The following is a 17116-nucleotide window of genomic DNA, read 5'->3' as shown; positions in this document are numbered from 1 at the left end:
TAAACTTGAACAACCTCCAGTATCAAAGCAAAGGGACTGAACATGTCTGTTGACTGTCAATCTATGTAAAGTGACCAGCCACAAAATTAAAACCACTGATATCTGACTTTAATATTACTGATTATCTTGTTACAGTGGCACCGTGTCGAAAGGTGGGATCTATTATGTCCGTGTGTATGGGCAGGTGGGGTGTGGGGGTGCACCCTGTTGCACCCATTTGCACACATCACACTGTTGCAATTTATCTTGTGGTCTTTTCCTGGTTCACAGGTTGCTATATGGACCGCTTTTGGTAGATACTAACACATGCATACTGGGAACACCCCACAAGTAAGGCTGGACGATACGGCCAAAATTTTTTATCACAAATTTCAATTCAATGTAATTCCATTATCAATATGAGCAATGTAAAAGCCACAGAAAACCAAACAGAAAATATGACATCACAGTCAAACATAAACCTATTGTCTTTGTGGGTATTAATATTTTTTAACTATCTTTTAAACTGAATACAATTAACTAATGGCAGTGCCCTGTAATGAAGATCAATCAGTGACAGATGCTGTAAATTATGTATACTGAACTATTCAAAATGTGTTTTAAAATCATATAATTGTTATTGAAAAATTTTATATTGCAATTTGTTTGGATATTGAGGTTGTGGGTTCGATTCCCGCTCCGGGTGACTGTTTGTGAGGAGTGTGGTGTGTTCTCCCTGTGTCTGCGTGGGTTTCCTCTGGGGTGACTGTCTGTGAGGAGTGTGGTGTGTTCTCCCTGTGTCTGCGTGGGTTTCCTCTGGGGTGACTGTCTGTGAGGAGTGTGGTGTGTTCTCCCTGTGTCTGCGTGGGTTTCCTCCGGGTGACTGTCTGTGAGGAGTGTGGTGTGTTCTCCCTGTGTATGCGTGGGTTTCCTCCGGGTGACTGTCTGTGAGGAGTGTGGTGTGTTCTCCCTGTGTCCGCGTGGGTTTCCTCCGGGTGCTCCGGTTTCCTCCCACAGTCCAAAAACACACGTTGGTAGGTGGATTGGTGACTCAAAAGTGTCCGTGAGTGTGTGTTGCCCTGTGAAGCATTTAATTCATTAATTCTTTATTAATTTAATTATATAACATTGTCACAAAAAGCCATCCATAGCTGGAGCGGGTCGTTAATATGTTTTTTTATTATTGGTTTGTTTTATTTGTTTGGAACAGCAACAGCAACATTTGGAACACTGCTTCCAAGGAAAGGTGTGTGTGTGTGTGTTTTTGTTTGTTTTCGTTCCCCGTTTGTTGTGAAATGACGTCACCTCTGTACGCTCTGGTCATCATTCCGCGTCTGTTGTTCTCCGACTGGCGAGAGCAGGTAGCGGGAGAAAACATACAGAGAGAACGTGAGATTAAAGCTCGTAGACCACAAGAATGATGGAAAACAATTTTATCATTTAAGATCTGGCGGGGTAACTGGGTCGAAAATGTCGCTGGAATAAAGAAATCATATTGTATGTCTCGCTGAAGTTAAGCTAAGCTGGAGAGTGGGCTGCAGTATCTAACCGAGCACCGAGTTTGTTTGTGTTTTTACTGCAGTTTTTAAAGACACGACTCGGGAATTAAACAGCGCATTAGGTAAGACACTCATTAGTTGTGCTAACTTCTCGGAATACGTATTTATCTTTACAAGGCATAGGCCTAAAACCCTCAAACCTGCGCTGTATAACGCAGCGTTTATGGATAAGTTAGTGCTGTATGAAACCCACTCAGTCTAATGAGACTGACTTGATTGACTTTTCAGTTTTCTTAATTTCTAATGTAAACAAAGAAATATATTTCTCAAATATTTCCACAAAGAAAAATATTACATACAGTAAAATGGTTGTAAAGTCAATTTCTGATGCAGAAAACGCTTTTGTAATTCAGTGGCCTGCCACAAATGTTTAAAGACACCCTGTAGTGAAAATGTAATTTGAAACCTTGTTAATACACGTGCACTGTGATTTGTAATATGCTAAAACATGTATCATGCGTAAAATAAGCAGTCAGCCCCATGACGGATCATTTCTGCTTTAAAATTAGAGTAGTCCAAGCCCATTTTCAAATGGGCTGTTTCAGACAGCCAGAGTTTCTGATGTCATAAACCAGCCATGGCCTAATGGTTAGAGGACTGGGCTTGGTGCTGGAAGGTTGCCAGTTTGATCCCCAGGACTGGTGTGAAATTCCATGGTTGAAGTGCCTTTGAACAATGACTAGTGTGTGTGTGCTCACTGCCATGGAAGTGTTAAATGCAGAGGTACAATGATCATAAGGTCTGTCACTGCCCAGGCTTTCAAGATACACATGAGCAGCAGAACTGAGTAGGAGTCTGATTGCACATTCAGAGATCCACTCACAGAAGGGAAGGTGTAGAGAAAATCTAAACCACTTTTAGGCCTAAGGGGACTTCTTTCCTAGGATATAACTTCTGAACATGTTATTTTGATGAGCAAATTTAAGTTTATAGATGTTTGATCAATGACCAGAAGTTAACTTCCTTCATGTTGGAGCCGTACATACAAACTGCTTTTTAGCATTGCATTTCCCCCCTCATTAATTCCCCATTGTCTGCGTTCCATCTAATGAATATTACATTGTCATATGCAGGCAAACGTTTACTGAAGATTTTAGATAGTCCCTAAAATGGTGATTTATTTACTTATTTATTTTTTTATAGATATTTGCATTCACTGGTTCCTGAATAAATATTTTTCTACAGTGAGCTACTGCAGCATTAAATCCCTCTGAATAAAGATTTACATCTCAATTTCAAAACAGGCTTGTTTTGCAGGCAAAGGCTTTATAAACTATGGGTGCAGAACAAAGTGGAGATGCTGAGCATAAGCATTCAGACTACAGCTCTTCTGGTGAGTTCAGCTATGTTCACTGTTTACAGGTCAGCACATAGTTCACGGTGCCCAGATTGGTATTCAAATCAAAATGTTAACTAATTTGGTGAAATAATAATGACTTAAGTAGTAGTGTCACCAATGCAGTTTGAGTAGCTCCTCATCAAGCTCCAGTAGAAATTCGAGCATCTATCAGCATAGTAACCCATTTCTGGCTTTGTCTTTTTTTTTTAAAGGTTTATTAAATTAACACATTTTAATTGCACTTACTTGGCAGTTGTCCCTTCACCAGCTAAGCACAGAGCAAAAATGGATGACATAGTTGTGGTTGCTCAAGGAACACAGTCGTTACGGAACATCCATAATGACCCTGACGTCATCAAGCTTCAAGAGATTCCCACGTTTCAGCCTCTTCTGAAGGGTAAGAAGATGTGTTATAGATGGCATTGTTTCAACGTGATCATCTTTAAAATGGCATTGCCAGTGGTTTGAAAAGAGTTTAGTAGACTTAAAATTGCATATTGATGCATGGGGGCTTTTTTCTTAAGCATTGATAGAAGGTAGCCATCCCCAGCGCTTGGGCAGCAGTTGTGGTTGAAAAATGGACTTTGCTCAAGGGCACTTCAGCCGTGAATGTTGTAGAGAAAACACTGCTGTTCCTTTTAATCCCTGCACCCCCGTTTTTCTGCCAGTCATTGGCATCGAACTGGTGACCTTCTGGAGTTTCTCTAACCATTAGGCCACAGCTCTGCCCAACCTTGAATTCCTCAAGGTTTTTAGGAGAAGCAGTGATTACATATTATATTCTAACTTTAATGTTTAAATTGTTCTGTTATTTGATGTCTGACTGTATTCTGTGCATTATTGCGTTGACTTGTAAAAGGATCATTTGTATGAAAGTGTTCTGTGTTTTGATGTTGTCAGGTGTTCTGAGTGGACAGACCTCTCCTAGCACAGTGTCCGTGGAGAAGCTGGACTCTGTGCAGGTTCTGCAGCTGTGCATGCGCTACCAGGACCACCTCCACCAGTGCGCAGAGGCAGTGGCCTTCGACCAGAACGCTCTAGTAAAGAGGATTAAAGAGGTACATCAGCAATGTGCTCTAAGGCAGGATGAGATGTGTTGTTTAAATAGTGTTAACGCTTGTAATGTGATTAATATGACTTCGTTAATGTCAATAAAATTAAATAAGTAAATAAAGGCGTCTAATGGCCCCAAAATAACTAGGAGTTTGACTAGGAACATAGATTTCTCATAGAATTATTTTGTTTTAACGGAAAATATAAAATATGACCTGATAATAGAAGAGATATATATTTATATATATCTTTTTTAAATGAATCAACTGTTGGACTAATCAAATGATTCCCTGGTAGTAGGCCACTAATAGCATAACTCAATCTGTGATAAATTCAGTGGCTATCTGAATTGTTTGGATTTGCAGAATGAATACAGAGATAGATTTTTGTTGCTGATGTGTTTAACCCCATCACCTACAGCAGTGTTTGTAAATCCACACTTTCTCAACTCACATTTGTTCAAAGAGTCCAGAGTTTTTAGGTTTCCTAATGGATGATTTCAAGTGAGGGCGGCACGGTGGCGCAGCAGGTAGCAGTCACACAGCTCCAGGGACCTGGAGGTTGTGGGTTCGATTCCCGCTCTGGGTAACTGTCTGTGAGGAGTGTGGTGTGTTCTCCCTGTGTCCGCGTGGGTTTCCTCCGGGTGCTCCGGTTTCCTCCCAATCATATGAATAATTTAAAGTGTGTTCAGAGCTGAGGATCATCTGGTGGTCTTTGCAGGGTTGAGGTTGTCTCAGTTCAGGGGCTCAGCAGTGAGTTAGTGTCCGGTGTCTCGGAGGAAGTACCCTTGAGGCCGATGTCACTGTGTGCGAATGATTGAGACTGAATAGTGGAATTGGAGACTACTAATAACTGGGTAGATAATCTGGCAAAAAGTTTGGGATAAACAACATTTCATTTTGTGCAATTCTTGTCCAATTTTATGTGATTTCGTGTGTGTTTGAAATTTAAGCTTAGCCTTCAGCTGTGGGTTTTATAGGTCTCTTTTTGAAGTAAATACAAGTTGATCTTTTGAGAAATCCCAGGACATTGTTTTTATGCTTTGTCTTTTGGATAGACTAACTAATGAATGGTTAATCAGACTGTTTCCTTTCCAGATGGACCTTTCTGTGGAGACGCTCTTCAGCATCATGCAGGACAGACAGAAACGCTATGCCAAATACGCTGAGCAGATCCAGAAAGTGAACGAGATGTCCATGATTCTGCGGAGGATCCAAATGGGCATTGACCAGACTGTGCCTCTGATGGAACGCCTCAACAACCTGCTGCCTGAGAGTGAGCGTCTGGAGCCCTTCAGCATGAAGCCGGATGCAGAGCTCAAATAGAACTACACTTGATACCTGCTCCCGAACGTTCAGCGCTGTTGGATGCTTACTGACATTTACATTTACTTTTACATTTGCCAGATGCCGTTATCCAGAGTGACTTAACCTCTTAATCATGTTACAGAAGTAGGTTAATGCATTGTTAGGAATCGTGCCCAAACACTTTTATTGTTGTAGTGTGGTTTAATTTACAAATTGGGAATCGAACCCCAGTCTGCTGTTGAGGGAAATGCTGTTACCCACTACACTGACCAACCACTGTCCGTTCAGGACTTTCAGTGTGTCTGCACCAGGAATCATTTCACTGATAAAGAATATTAATCCTGTGTAATGTGAGACTTGAGAAATGGGTGAATATCGAAAAATAGTGAGAGGATTCTGTGTAAATAAGAAACTGAATGTCTTACTAATATATTTTAAATCAAATTGCAGTTCATGGCTTAGCCTCTAAGGTTATATTAGCAGTATTTTGCACTTGTAGGTTGATTATGATTCAATTTTCCTGATCTTGTTTTTTATTTACATGTCCATACCTTTGGATGGCACAGCAAAAAGATCGTTAATTCTCAGTGAAAATAATAGCATTAAAAATCTGAATAAACCAGCAATATTTCATTTTTCCAATAAACAAATAGGACATTAATGCATAATAGCATTAAAATATGGCACAGCATTTTAACATCACTCTTCAGCACAAGCTACCAGACACTAATAGCAGAATTTAACTAATTGTAATTGAAAATTCCATTTCTTTGCTTTTAATACTTGCAATTAACACCAATATGAAGTAACAGAATATTCTGTGAAAGGAGAGGTGTTTCTGGTGTAATCCCAGGTAAAATATATTGTTAGCAGAGACGCAAATGTTAGAGGTTGTTCTGTGAAATATGTCAACATTCTCTACAGAGAACACACTTCTGCATATTTTCATTTATGATTCTGAACTTCTGAAAAAAATTCCCATTGATTGACTTCTACTAAACCTGATCATGTACTAATAGTTCCCCCTTGTGGAGAGTTCTCAGTCTGGTGCTGTTGGCAATTTTAGATCACACCGCTGTCTATTCAAAGTGATAGTTTTATTAATCAACAGATAATAAAATGCAGCGAAACTCAGATTTTAAGAGAGAATAAAATGGTAAACAAATATTTTAACATATGTAGTTAAAGCAAAATTGGGTAGCATTTTTATCTTAAAAGCTTCAACATCATTGTTATGCCTCACTGACCTATAATAGGAAGTCGTTCCTACTCCAGACGGAGCACTGCAGAAACTGCATTATGTAACTTGAGTAGGTTGGTGGGAGCCTTTGAGGCTTCTTCAAAACTAAAGGCTATTTTTTCCACAAATCTGTAAGGAATATACTGCTGCCCTTTCTTCTAGAGGAACACCAGGAAGTCCTGTTCCCACCACCACTAGCTGCAGGCCCTGCATGTCCTCTACTGACCAATATCCTTCCTCATCATCACTAAACCTCAGTAAAGGAGTAGATGAAAAAGCATCTGCAAAACTAATTGAAGTGTCAGTTCAGTTTCTGTCCTTTTTTCACACAAACCAAACGTGAGTAAGGGTCTCCAGGTCACATGACCAATGGAGTGAACATTCAGAAGTGAGTTATACAGCGGTAAGCCATAAAATTACTATCACCTTGTTTCTAGTGACGGTGTACATGCAGTTTGTAGTTTTACAGTTACAGACTCTATTCCAACTGTTGCTCAGCTATTTATATATATATTTTTTCAACGTATCAAAAATCAGGAGTCAGAACTCTACCAACTGGGTGTGCATGGAATTTGCGTAAAGAAAATAATTTTCAGTAATAACCTTTACAATTGCTTAGAATATTTTTGCTTTTTTAAACTAGTTTAATGCTTTTGTGTGTAATAATGCTGTTTGGCTGAGATATACAGGATACACACCGAGATATACAGGATACACGCCGAGATATACAGGATACACGCCGAGATATACAGGATACACGCCGAGATATACAGGATACAGGCCGAGATATACAGGATACAGGCCGAGATATACAGGATACACGCCGAGATATACAGGATACACGCCGAGATATACAGGATACAGGCCGAGATATACAGGATACACGCCGAGATATACAGGATACACGCCGAGATATACAGGATACAGGCCGAGATATACAGGATACACGCCGAGATATACAGGATACACGCTGAGATAAATGTCCAACAGTAGTCAGACACCTCTTCTAATTAGTGAATTTGCTTACAATAAAGACCACGCACTGCAAACACAACTGCACAAACCCAAGTTGTTTACGAGGAGGACTGTGTTAATGCACACTGCTTAGTCAAAAATATCTCAGCAAAATAACCACAAATCCTTATATTATTTGTTTTTATTTAATCACAATTTATTATCATCTGTTGGAAATATTTTACATGTCATTCATTAATAAGTCTATGAATATCAGCACTGTGCAGAGCATCTTGGTGGGTACAGCTGAGGCACAGTCCTGGAGTAACCTGCAAACACACATCAGCAGAGTTTACTGAATGTAACACATCTAGGTACTTACAATTAGAGTGCTAAGTGTTCTTGATAGGCCATGAGTTATACGCCTCAAGTTTCTCTGAACATGTAACACACTGTGGACAATCCCATGAACAATGAAGAACACTCATACCACCCATGAAACGTCAAATTGTGTCTCGGTAACCTACCTTTCCTTAAACCCCAACAAACTGGCAAGGTGGCTCTTCCAAAACACACATGCAAATTTCATTCTGCTTCACTGCTGAGGCTTCTATTGGCGGGAGACGAATCAGCTTCAGTTTGCATGAGGTCTCCATCCTGGACTTCCCTGGGCCATTAAACGGAGGCTTCTCAGCTAAGAAAGGAGTAACATATAGAGACCAATCAAATCATCTGGCTATTTTTTTGTATGAATCCATCACCATCCATAAAGACACGAATGAAAAAGATAATAACGAGGACACAGCCTCCATTGCCCGGAGCAGGGTTACCGGGGCCTCACCCTGGAGCCAGGCCTGGGGGAGGGGCTCCTTGGCGAGCGCCTGGTGGCCGGACTTTCACCTATGGAGTCCGGCCGGGCTTAGCCCGAAGGGGATACATGGGTCCACTCTCCCATGGGCCCACCACCTGTGGGAGAGGTAGTAATCCGGGTCCGGTGCATTGTGGATCGGGTGGTGGTCGGGGTCGGGGGACCTGGCGTTCTGATCCTCGGTTACTGAAACTGGCTTTTGGAACATGGAACGTAACCTCTCTGGTGGGAAAAGAGCCTGAACTGGTGCGCGAGGTTGAGAGGTACCGACTAGATATAGTTGGGCTCACCTCGACACACAGTATGGGCTCTGGAACCAATCTCCTCGAGAGGGGCTGGATACTCTTTCACTCTGGAGTTGCCCAGGGTGAGAGGCGTAAGGCAGGTGTGGGCTTACTCATAGCCCCCCAGCTTAGCGCCTGTACGTTGGGGTTTACCCCAGTGGACGAGAGGGTAATTTCCCTGCGCCTTCGGGTTGGGGAAAGGGCTCTGACTGTTGTTTGTGCTTATGCACCGAACAGCAGTTCAGAGTACCATGCCTTCTTGGGGACCCTAGAGGGAGTGCTGGAGAACACTCATTCTGGGGACTCCATTGTTCTGCTGGGGGACTTCAACGCTCACGTGGGTAATGACAGTGAGACCTGGAGGGGCGTGATTGGGAGGAACGGCCCCGCTGATCTGAACACGAGTGGTGTTCAGTTATTGGATTTCTGTGCTCGTCACAGTTTGTCCATTATGAACACCATGTTCGAAAACATAAGGGTGTCCACAAGTACACCTGGCATCAGGACACCCTAGGCCGCATTTCGATGATCGATTTTATAGTCGTATCATCTGACCTGCGGCCATATGTTCTGGACACTCGGGTGAAGAGAGGCGCTGAGCTGTCAACTGATCACCACCTTGTGGTGTGTTGGATCAGATGGCGGGGGAGGATGCCGGACAGACCTGGCAGGCCCAAACGTGTGCTGAGGGTTTGCTGGGAACGCTTGGCAGAGGAACCTGTCAGAAAGATCTTCAACTCCCACATCCGGCAGAGCTTCGACTGCATACCGGGGGAGGCTGGTGGCATTGAGTCCGAGTGGGCCATGTTCCGGACCTCCATTGTTGAGGCGGCTGAACGGAGCTGTGGCTGCAAGGTTGTCGGTGCCTGTCGGGGTGGCAATCCCCGCACTCGGTGGAGGACACCCAGGGTGAGGGGGGCTGTCAAGCTGAAGAAAGAGTCCTATCGAGCTTGGTTGGCTCAAGGGACTCCGGAGGCAGCTGACAGGTACCGAGGAGCCAAGCGGCTCGCAGCCTCGCCGGTCGCTGATGCAAAAACTCGGGTGTGGGAGGAGTTCGGTGAGAACATGGAAAACGACTTTCGGTCGGCTCCGAGAAGTTTCTGGCAAACCGTCAGGCGACTCAGGAGGGAAAAGCAGTTTTCCACCAACACTGTATATGGTGGGGGTGGGGAACTGTTGACCTCGACTGGGGACGTCACCAGACGGTGGAAGGAATACTTTGAGGATCTTGTCAATCCCACCAGCACGTCTTCCGCAGAGGAAGCAGAGCTTGGGGACCCCGGGGGGGGGCTCGTCTATCACTGGGGCTGAAGTGGCCAAGGTGGTAGGGAAACTCCTTGGCGGTAGGGCCCCGGGGGTGGATGAGGTTCACCCCGGGTTCCTCAATGCTCTGGATGTTGTGGGGCTGTCCTGGTTGACACGTCTTTGCAACATCGCATGGACATCGGGGGCAGTGCCTCTGGACTGGCAGACTGGGGTGGTGGTTCCCTTTTTTAAAAAGGGGGATCGGAGGGTGTGTTCCAACTATAGGGGGATCACACTCCTCAGCCTCCCCGGTAAGGTCTATGCGGGGGTACTGGAGAAGAGAGTCCGACCGATAGTTGAACCTCGGATCCAGGAGGAACAATGCGGATTCCGCCCCGGTCGTGGAACACAGGACCAGCTCTTTACCCTCGCTAGGATCCTGGAGGGTGCATGGGAGTTTGCTCAACCAGTCTACATGTGTTTTGTGGATCTGGAGAAGGCATTCGACCGTGTCCCTCGGGGTATTCTGTGGGGGGTGCTCAGGGAGTATGGGGTACTGGGCTCTTTGTTATGAGCTATCCAGTCCCTGTATAAACAGAGCAGGAGTCTGGTTCGTATGGCTGGCAGTAAGTCCGACTGGTTTCCAGTCGGAGTTGGACTCCGTCAGGGCTGCCCGTTGTCACCGGTTCTGTTCACAATTTTTATGGACAGAATTTCTCGGCGTAGCCAAGTGGCGGAGGGTGTCCGGTTTGGTGGTCTCAGGATCCCATGTCTGCTTTTTGCAGATGATGTGGTCTTGTTGGCTTCATCGAGCCGGGACCTCCAGCTCTTGCTGGACAAGTTTGCAGCCGAGTGTGAAGCGGTAGGGATGAGGATCAGTACCTCCAAGTCCGAGTCCATGGTACTCAGTCGGAAAAGTGTGGAGTGCTCTCTCCAGGTTGGAAGTGAGATCCTGCCTCAAGTGGAGGAGTTTAAATACCTCGGGTCTTGTTCACGAGTGAGGGAAAAATGGAGCGTGAGATTGACAGGCGGATCGGTGCAGCGTCAGCAGTAATGCAGGCTCTGTACCGGTCCGTTGTGGTGAAGAAAGAGCTGAGCAGAAAAGCAAAGCTCTCGATTTACCGTTCAATCTACGTCCCAACCCTCACCTATGGTCACGAGTTTTGGGTAGTGACCGAAAGAAGGAGATCGCGGGTACAAGCGGCTGAAATGAGTTTTCTCCGCAGGATGTCTGGACTCTCCCTTAGAGACAGGGTTAGGAGCTCGGACATCCGGGAGAGACTTGGAGTGGAGCCGCTGCTCCTCCACGTCGAGAGGAGCCAGTTGAGGTGGTTCGGGCATCTGGTTCGGATGCCTCCTGGACGCCTTCCTGGAGAGGTGTTCCGGGCATGTCCAACAGGGCGGAGGCCCCGGGGCAGACCAAGAACACGCTGGAGAGACTATATGTCTCGACTGGCCTGGGAATGCCTCGGTATACCCCCGGAGGAGCTAGAGTCGGTGGCTGGGGAGAGGGAGGTCTGGGTTTCTTTGCTCCTGAGAACATCAGTGGGTGGTAGTCCAAGCATCTGAAATATCAAAAACACTCCATTTAAAAAAGGAGTAAAATATTAATGCTAATAAACACCACTGGCTTTAACTAAGTGTGTAAATATTACATCATGTTTCATCTGAAAAATGTTCACAACTAAATCTATTGCAGCAATAAAGCCAGAAAAACAGACTTAAAAAAGAAATGTACAATTATATCGAGTCGTGATGATTTTGTGATGTCAGTTCAATACCATTATATCAGGTTACATTTAAGTTACCATTAATATAGTGAATACATTTGGATAAACAAAGTGTGTGAGGTTTTAAAATGATTAATCCCAATGCTTCCTAAGGACTAGAACTCTGTGCTAAAGCACCTGTAACTGCTTGTATTAGTTAGATTGTTTGTTCCAGGGTTTTCTTTTAAAATGACATCAGTGGGAAGCTTACATGAAAGGTTCATGTCTGTGCTTCTGTGGCATCCAGTCATCTTCTTTACAGAATGGATTCAGGGTCAGCTGGTAGGGTGCCTCCCTGAATCCATGGATGCTTCAAAGCCTGCTCTGGTGTAAGGCGCTTTTTAGGGTCCCACCTAAAGACGTTGAGGGGAAAAAAAAAAATTCGCACGCATGCTCCATTAACCCAGACAGGAAGCATTAAGCAGCAGACAGGATTTGTATGAATTGAACATTTCACTAATCACTTACGTCAGGCAGCCTTTGATAAAATGTAAGAAGAATGCGTCGTTGGTTTTCAAAGCATCCTCCAGATCTATAGAGCTGGGATTTCGGCCTGTGCTCTTTGTTAGCCTAGAAAGGTTTCCCTCAGAATCTGCAAAAATAGAAGACCACTCAATACCATATCCTTGCCTGTGATCATGACAAATTCTGGACCTTCCCACATAAAGTGCTCACCAAAGAAGACTTGCCCCCTGTAAGCGTTCTGGAGAACTTCAGTGGGAGGCAGTCCAATCACCTGAAATACGCCCCAATGACAATAAAATACACATCAAATGACAAAATAACTCTATTTACAAATGTTGTGCTAAAAAGCGTGTTTTGTGAAACTAAAAAAAATCATGATGATAACGAGCCAAAAATTGAAAAATGGAAAATTGAGCACTAAATTGAGTTTTGTTCCTACAGCAGTTATAAGTTATTTCCTGTTTTTTTTTAAGGAAACACTTACCTCTGTTCTGAAGCGGGCCTGACTTATGGGGGGGGAGCAGTTCTCTTTATTTGGACCGCTGCAACAACCTCCTCAACAGGAGCTGTTGCATAAGTTCCTCCTCTTTCCTCTTTCGTTCTTTAGCCAGTCTTCTGCATTCCCGTCGGTGCTGCTGGAACGGGTCATTCAGATCGTTCTGCCTGCAGAAGTCCGATAGTCTCCTGTAGGTCATCCTTACAAATTTTGCCAGGCGACCTTTCACCGTCTCGGGCTGCTCTGCGTCCTCCTTTTGCCTCTTTAGCAGCACCTTGTTCACCAGGGCCTCCTTTGCCTTTCTCTCCTTTTCCTCCTGCTCCTCCTTCATCTTCTTCTTTTCCATTTCTTTTCCATTCCGTGGACCACACACTCTCTGTTCCATTTGTTTCTCCTTCTCCATTTTTCTCTTTTCCATCTGTCTACTCTCCTCCTCTTTTTCTCTCTTCTGTAAGGCCCTCTGCACTTTCTCTCTCTCTTCCCTCAAACGCTCCTCCTTTCATCTCGCTCTTCCTTCAAAGCATCTCTCAGCTTTTCTAACTCCTCTTTTAACTCACTCTCCTCCTCCTCTCTCAGCTCTCGCGCCTTGTCCTGCTCCTCCTGCCGTATCTTTTCCTCTTCCAGTTTATTCCTTCTCTCCTCCTCCTCCTCCTCCTCTTTCTTTCTCTTCTGAAAGGCCCTCTGCTGTTTCTCTCTCTCTTCCCTCAAACTCTCCTCTGCTCTCAGCCTTCTACCTCTCTCTTCTCTCAGAGCTTTTCTAAGATTCTCATTTTTGAGTTTCATCTGGTCTGCCTCTTTCAGAAACTTCTCAGTCGCTGTGATCTGTTTCCTCATTCTCCTTCTCTCCAGCTGCTCGTCTCCATCTGACCTCCATTGTTCTTCACAGCGGAAGCGCGTGAGAACCTCAGCAGTGAACTCCTTCCTCTCGCTGTCCATCTGCAGCAGGTCATGGAACATCTCTTTCTGGGCTTGTTCCTGCCCGGCCAACTTCTGCTTCATCTCCCTAGCCTTCTGAGGTCTATCCTGGTGGATGGAGGTGGTCTCATCCTGCAGTCTCCTACACAGGGCCCTCCTTTGCTCCTCGAACCTGCTGCTCATGATGGAGCTGAGATGCTGCTGGCAGTAACTCGGGTTCATATTCAGCAATGACAAAATACAGTTATTCTGCAACAGAAAGCAGTCTATTGTTCTTAGGAGTTCTCCCGTTCAATCACAAAAGATGAATAATAAAACTCCTCATTTTGTATTACTTTTAAAAGAGTGTGTGGTAAGAAACTGTAACATCCGTCCACTCACCTGAAGAGTCTGGTTACAATTACTAGCGTTCCGCAGGAGCACCGTTTACACACACGCCTCGTGCTCTGTGACGTCATAGTCATGTCCTTACGTGGTCGATGGTCTGGGACCTTGGAATCTTCGCTTTTTTTTTTTTCTTAAGAGGGTGAATCTAGCGAATATTTGATTTAATTAAATGTACTTTGGATTCAATTTTAATGTTAATATCTATTAATATTAAAATGTCTAATTTATTTTTATTAATCCGTATATTTACTGCAATAAATATAATTTCCACTAAGCAATGGGAATAAAGGGTATTTTTTTAAATTTGCAGCTCACTTTCAGGCAGTCACATAATGACCCGATTAACCATTAAACGACTGAATAATTGCTGAAAGTATAAATAAATGTATGCGAGAGAGAACCGCAAAACCTCAAACTAACAGCAGAGGGCAGCACGACACTGCCTCACAGATGTTCACAGTTAGAGTGTGTGTGTGTGTGTGTGTGTTTGTATTTGTGAGTGAGTATGTGTATATGTGTGTGTGTGTGCGTATTTGTGAGTATGTGTGTGAGTGCGTGTGTGTGAGTGTGTGTGTATTTGTGAGTGAGTATGTGTGAGTGAGTATGTGTGTGTGTGTGTGTATTTGTGAGTGAGTGTGTGTGTGTATTTGTGAGTGAGTATGTGTGTGTGTGTGTGTGTATTTGTGAGTGAGTATGTGTGTGTGTGTGTGTATTTGTGAGTGAGTATGTGTGAGTGAGTGTGTGTGTGTGTGTGTGTGTGTTTGTGAGTGAGTGTGTGTGTGTGTGTGTGTGTATTTGTGAGTGAGTATGTGTGTGTGTGTGTGCATTTGTGAGTGAATATGTGTGTGTGTGTGTGTGTGTGTGTGTAAACTGTAAAAATGTTTAGTCAATTTTAAGTAACAGTTTTATTTTCAAGACGTTTCTGTACAAAGAGTGTCCTCAGAATCTGTCCAGCTTTAATCCTCCTCTCAGTGTGGGACAATAGCCTCCTGGTATTTATCAAAACTATCAAAAGGTTTGTACTTAAAGTTGTGAAAAACCTGGTTGTAGCCTTGAATCCTGTTAAGATTTGATTAAAGAATCCAGATTAAAGACTAAAAACTAAATATCTATTTTGAAAAATCCAATTTCCAATCTTAATCCAACTAGACTTTAAATCTGTTTCAATACATTCATAAAAGCAGCTGCTGAAGAATTAAAGACAGCAATTAAAAAGAAAAGGGAGGCAGTGTGGAGAGAGCACCCCCTGCAGGAGTCTGCTGACTGTGTGTGTTCTCCAGCAGGCGGCGCTGTGTGTCTGATTAATGAAGTCCACCTGAGGCCCCTCAGTGCTGCTATTTAACTGCGCTCCTGAGGAAGGTTCTTCAGTGTGTTCCTCCTGCTCTGTGCGTTCTTCAGATTCTCATCATGGTTCAGTGTAAGCTCTTGGTGGTGGCTCTTCTTCTGGCCTTCGTCTCTCACTGTAAGTCCACATCCTTCAGAGCCCATGTCTTTAGAAAAAAAAAAGGAGAGGGTGGTCCACCCTTCAGTTCCTGTTCTGAGAGAAGCTGGAGGTTCTGAGTAGTTCCACCACAGCTCCCTCTCAGAATCAGAGAAGGTTAGACAATTGTCTCAGCAGCTGGGGGTCTGTCTCTCAAAGCTGGGGGGGCTTCTCTCCTAGTGTTACGCTCCTGTTCTCATGTCTGTGTCTCTCTGCAGTGCTGTGTTTTCCAGCTGAGTCTGAGCAGGTGCGAGCCAAGGGGCTGCAGTTGTCGAGAGTGATCAGGGGCTACAGAGGTGAGTTATTAGATCTTATTAGTTGAAGGGTGTGTCTCTGTGTAAATGCTGCAGCAGAACCACAGTGGGACACTAGGGGGTGCTAAACTGTGCAGCTGTGGCATGTTAATGTCCTGCTGATTCTCAGTGTCTGGTGTTTGTCTGACTCTGCTGACCCTGTGTAACGAGAGGTGTGTTGTGTCCAGGAGCCCGTAGTCCTGTGGAGAAGCTGTTGGAGAAAAGGACTGATGCTTCTGGTGCTGGACAGGAAGCAGTGACAAAATCTCTAGACTCAGAGCAAGGTTCTGTTGGACAAGATGTGAAAGAATCTCTAGACTCAGAGCAAGGTTCTGTTGGACAAGATGTGAAAGAATCTCTAGACTCAAAGCAAGGCTCTGTTGGACAAGATGTGAAAGAATCTCCAGACTCAAAGCAAGGTTCTGTTGGACCAGATGTGAAAGAATCTCTAGACTCAGAGCAAGGTTCTGTTGGACAAGATGTGAAAGAATCTCTAGACTCAGAGCAAGGTTCTGTTGGACAAGATGTGAAAGAATCTCTAGACTCAGAGCAAGGTTCTGTTGGACAAGATGTGAAAGAATCTCTAGACTCAAAGCAAGGCTCTGTTGGACAAGATGTGAAAGAATCTCTAGACTCAAAGCAAGGCTCTGTTGGACCAGATGTGAAAGAATCTCTAGACTCAAAGCAAGGCTCTGTTGGACAAGATGTGAAAGAATCTCCAGACTCAAAGCAAGGCTCTGTTGGACCAGATGTGACAGAATCTCCAGACTCAAAGCAAGGCTCTGTTGAACAAGATGTGACAGAATCTCCAGACTCAAAGCAAGGCTCTGTTGAACAAGATGTGACAGAATCTCCAGACTCAAAGCAAGGCTCTGTTGAACAAGATGTGACAGAATCTCCAGACTCAAAGCAAGGCTCTGTTGGACCAGATGTGAAAGGATCTCCAAACTCAGAGCAAGGTTCTGATCCTAATCCCGCTCTGAAACACTGAGGTCCAGGTGAAGGAGAGAGATCTGAGTGGGAGTCACTGCTGGAGGAGAGGGAGTGGAGTGTGGTGGTAATGACATCCTCTGAGGGTTTGGTCAGTACTGGGGTGGTCTCCTCCAGCGCTGCTGACCCTCACTTCAGCTCTTCTCTCAGATGGAGGGAGTATGGAGTGATCTCAGTAGGGGGATCTTCCTGAACTGAGCTCTGATCTGTTTCAGGAGGTTCCCCTGAGATGTTCCAGTCTAGTGGAGGGTACTCCAGGTCTGGGAGGGAGAACCTAATGTAATGTGGAGGTTGTTTTCTGCTGGAGGAGTGAGGTCCTAAAGCTGTGTCTTGTTCTGTTGCAGAGGTCGTCTGAAGAACTGTGGTGTGAAGTTTGTGCATGAGCACATGGACTCCAGCTGCTCCATCTCCCTGCTGTGCTTCTCAATAAACTTTATTTTCCCTGACAGACATCTCTGTGGTGTCTTTACTGAAGTGTCCATTGGTTGTGCTG

At 44.4% G+C, this 17116-nt stretch overlaps 3 protein-coding genes across 5 annotated transcripts; 2 read left to right on the top strand and 1 right to left on the bottom strand.

Moving 5' to 3' along the window:
• The first annotated feature begins 1294 nt into the window (after positions 1–1294).
• On the top strand, positions 1295–6720 carry borcs5 (BLOC-1 related complex subunit 5). 2 transcript variants are annotated; one of them, XM_066649531.1, is made up of 5 exons: positions 1295–1600; positions 2783–2871; positions 3131–3274; positions 3778–3935; positions 5028–6720. In XM_066649531.1, the coding sequence occupies exons 2-5, from the start codon at positions 2814–2816 to the stop codon at positions 5253–5255; spliced, it is 588 nt and encodes a 195-aa protein (XP_066505628.1). In that variant the 5' UTR covers positions 1295–1600; positions 2783–2813; the 3' UTR covers positions 5256–6720. The 2 variants fall into 2 exon arrangements, with proteins under 2 accessions (XP_066505628.1, XP_066505627.1); XM_066649530.1 differs by having other exon boundaries at positions 2796–2871; positions 5028–6719.
• Positions 6721–7660: 940 nt separating this feature from the next.
• On the bottom strand, positions 7661–13695 carry LOC136673318 (uncharacterized). The gene is made up of 6 exons (XM_066648723.1): positions 12547–13695; positions 12273–12333; positions 12066–12189; positions 11809–11950; positions 7959–8125; positions 7661–7760 (listed from the first exon to the last, which is right to left on the bottom strand). The coding sequence occupies exon 1, from the start codon at positions 13693–13695 to the stop codon at positions 13042–13044; it is 654 nt and encodes a 217-aa protein (XP_066504820.1). The 3' UTR covers positions 7661–7760; positions 7959–8125; positions 11809–11950; positions 12066–12189; positions 12273–12333; positions 12547–13041.
• A 1507-nt stretch (positions 13696–15202) lies between these two features.
• Positions 15203–17116, top strand: LOC136674163 (dentin sialophosphoprotein-like). 2 transcript variants are annotated; one of them, XR_010796003.1, is made up of 4 exons: positions 15203–15322; positions 15559–15636; positions 15822–16690; positions 16968–17086. XR_010796003.1 is itself a non-coding variant. In XM_066650049.1 (4 exons), the coding sequence occupies exons 1-4, from the start codon at positions 15268–15270 to the stop codon at positions 16976–16978; spliced, it is 915 nt and encodes a 304-aa protein (XP_066506146.1). In that variant the 5' UTR covers positions 15203–15267; the 3' UTR covers positions 16979–17116. The 2 variants fall into 2 exon arrangements, 1 of the variants encoding a protein (XP_066506146.1); XM_066650049.1 differs by having other exon boundaries at positions 15822–16592; positions 16968–17116.

Source organism: Hoplias malabaricus, chromosome 17 (genome assembly GCF_029633855.1).
Source record: "Hoplias malabaricus isolate fHopMal1 chromosome 17, fHopMal1.hap1, whole genome shotgun sequence".
Classification (NCBI taxonomy): Eukaryota; Metazoa; Chordata; class Actinopteri; order Characiformes; family Erythrinidae; genus Hoplias; species Hoplias malabaricus.
Note: the sequence above shows the minus strand (reverse complement) of the source record. Positions and strands in the feature narration are given on the sequence as shown.

What these genes read in the sequence shown, in the direction of transcription:
- borcs5 (XM_066649531.1), top strand. Translation starts at nt 2,814, where the DNA reads ATGGGTGCAGAACAAAGTGGAGATGCTGAGCATAAGCATTCAGACTAC. An exon ending in TTCAGACTACAGCTCTTCTG is followed by an intron (nt 2,872 to 3,130) that starts GTGAGTTCAGCT and finishes CTTACTTGGCAG; the next exon opens with TTGTCCCTTCACCAGCTAAG. An exon ending in GTTTCAGCCTCTTCTGAAGG is followed by an intron (nt 3,275 to 3,777) that starts GTAAGAAGATGT and finishes TGATGTTGTCAG; the next exon opens with GTGTTCTGAGTGGACAGACC.
- LOC136673318 (XM_066648723.1), bottom strand. Translation starts at nt 13,695, where the DNA reads ATGAACCCGAGTTACTGCCAGCAGCATCTCAGCTCCATCATGAGCAGC.
- LOC136674163 (XM_066650049.1), top strand. Translation starts at nt 15,268, where the DNA reads ATGGTTCAGTGTAAGCTCTTGGTGGTGGCTCTTCTTCTGGCCTTCGTC. An exon ending in TCTGGCCTTCGTCTCTCACT is followed by an intron (nt 15,323 to 15,558) that starts GTAAGTCCACAT and finishes GTCTCTCTGCAG; the next exon opens with TGCTGTGTTTTCCAGCTGAG. An exon ending in AGTGATCAGGGGCTACAGAG is followed by an intron (nt 15,637 to 15,821) that starts GTGAGTTATTAG and finishes TGTTGTGTCCAG; the next exon opens with GAGCCCGTAGTCCTGTGGAG.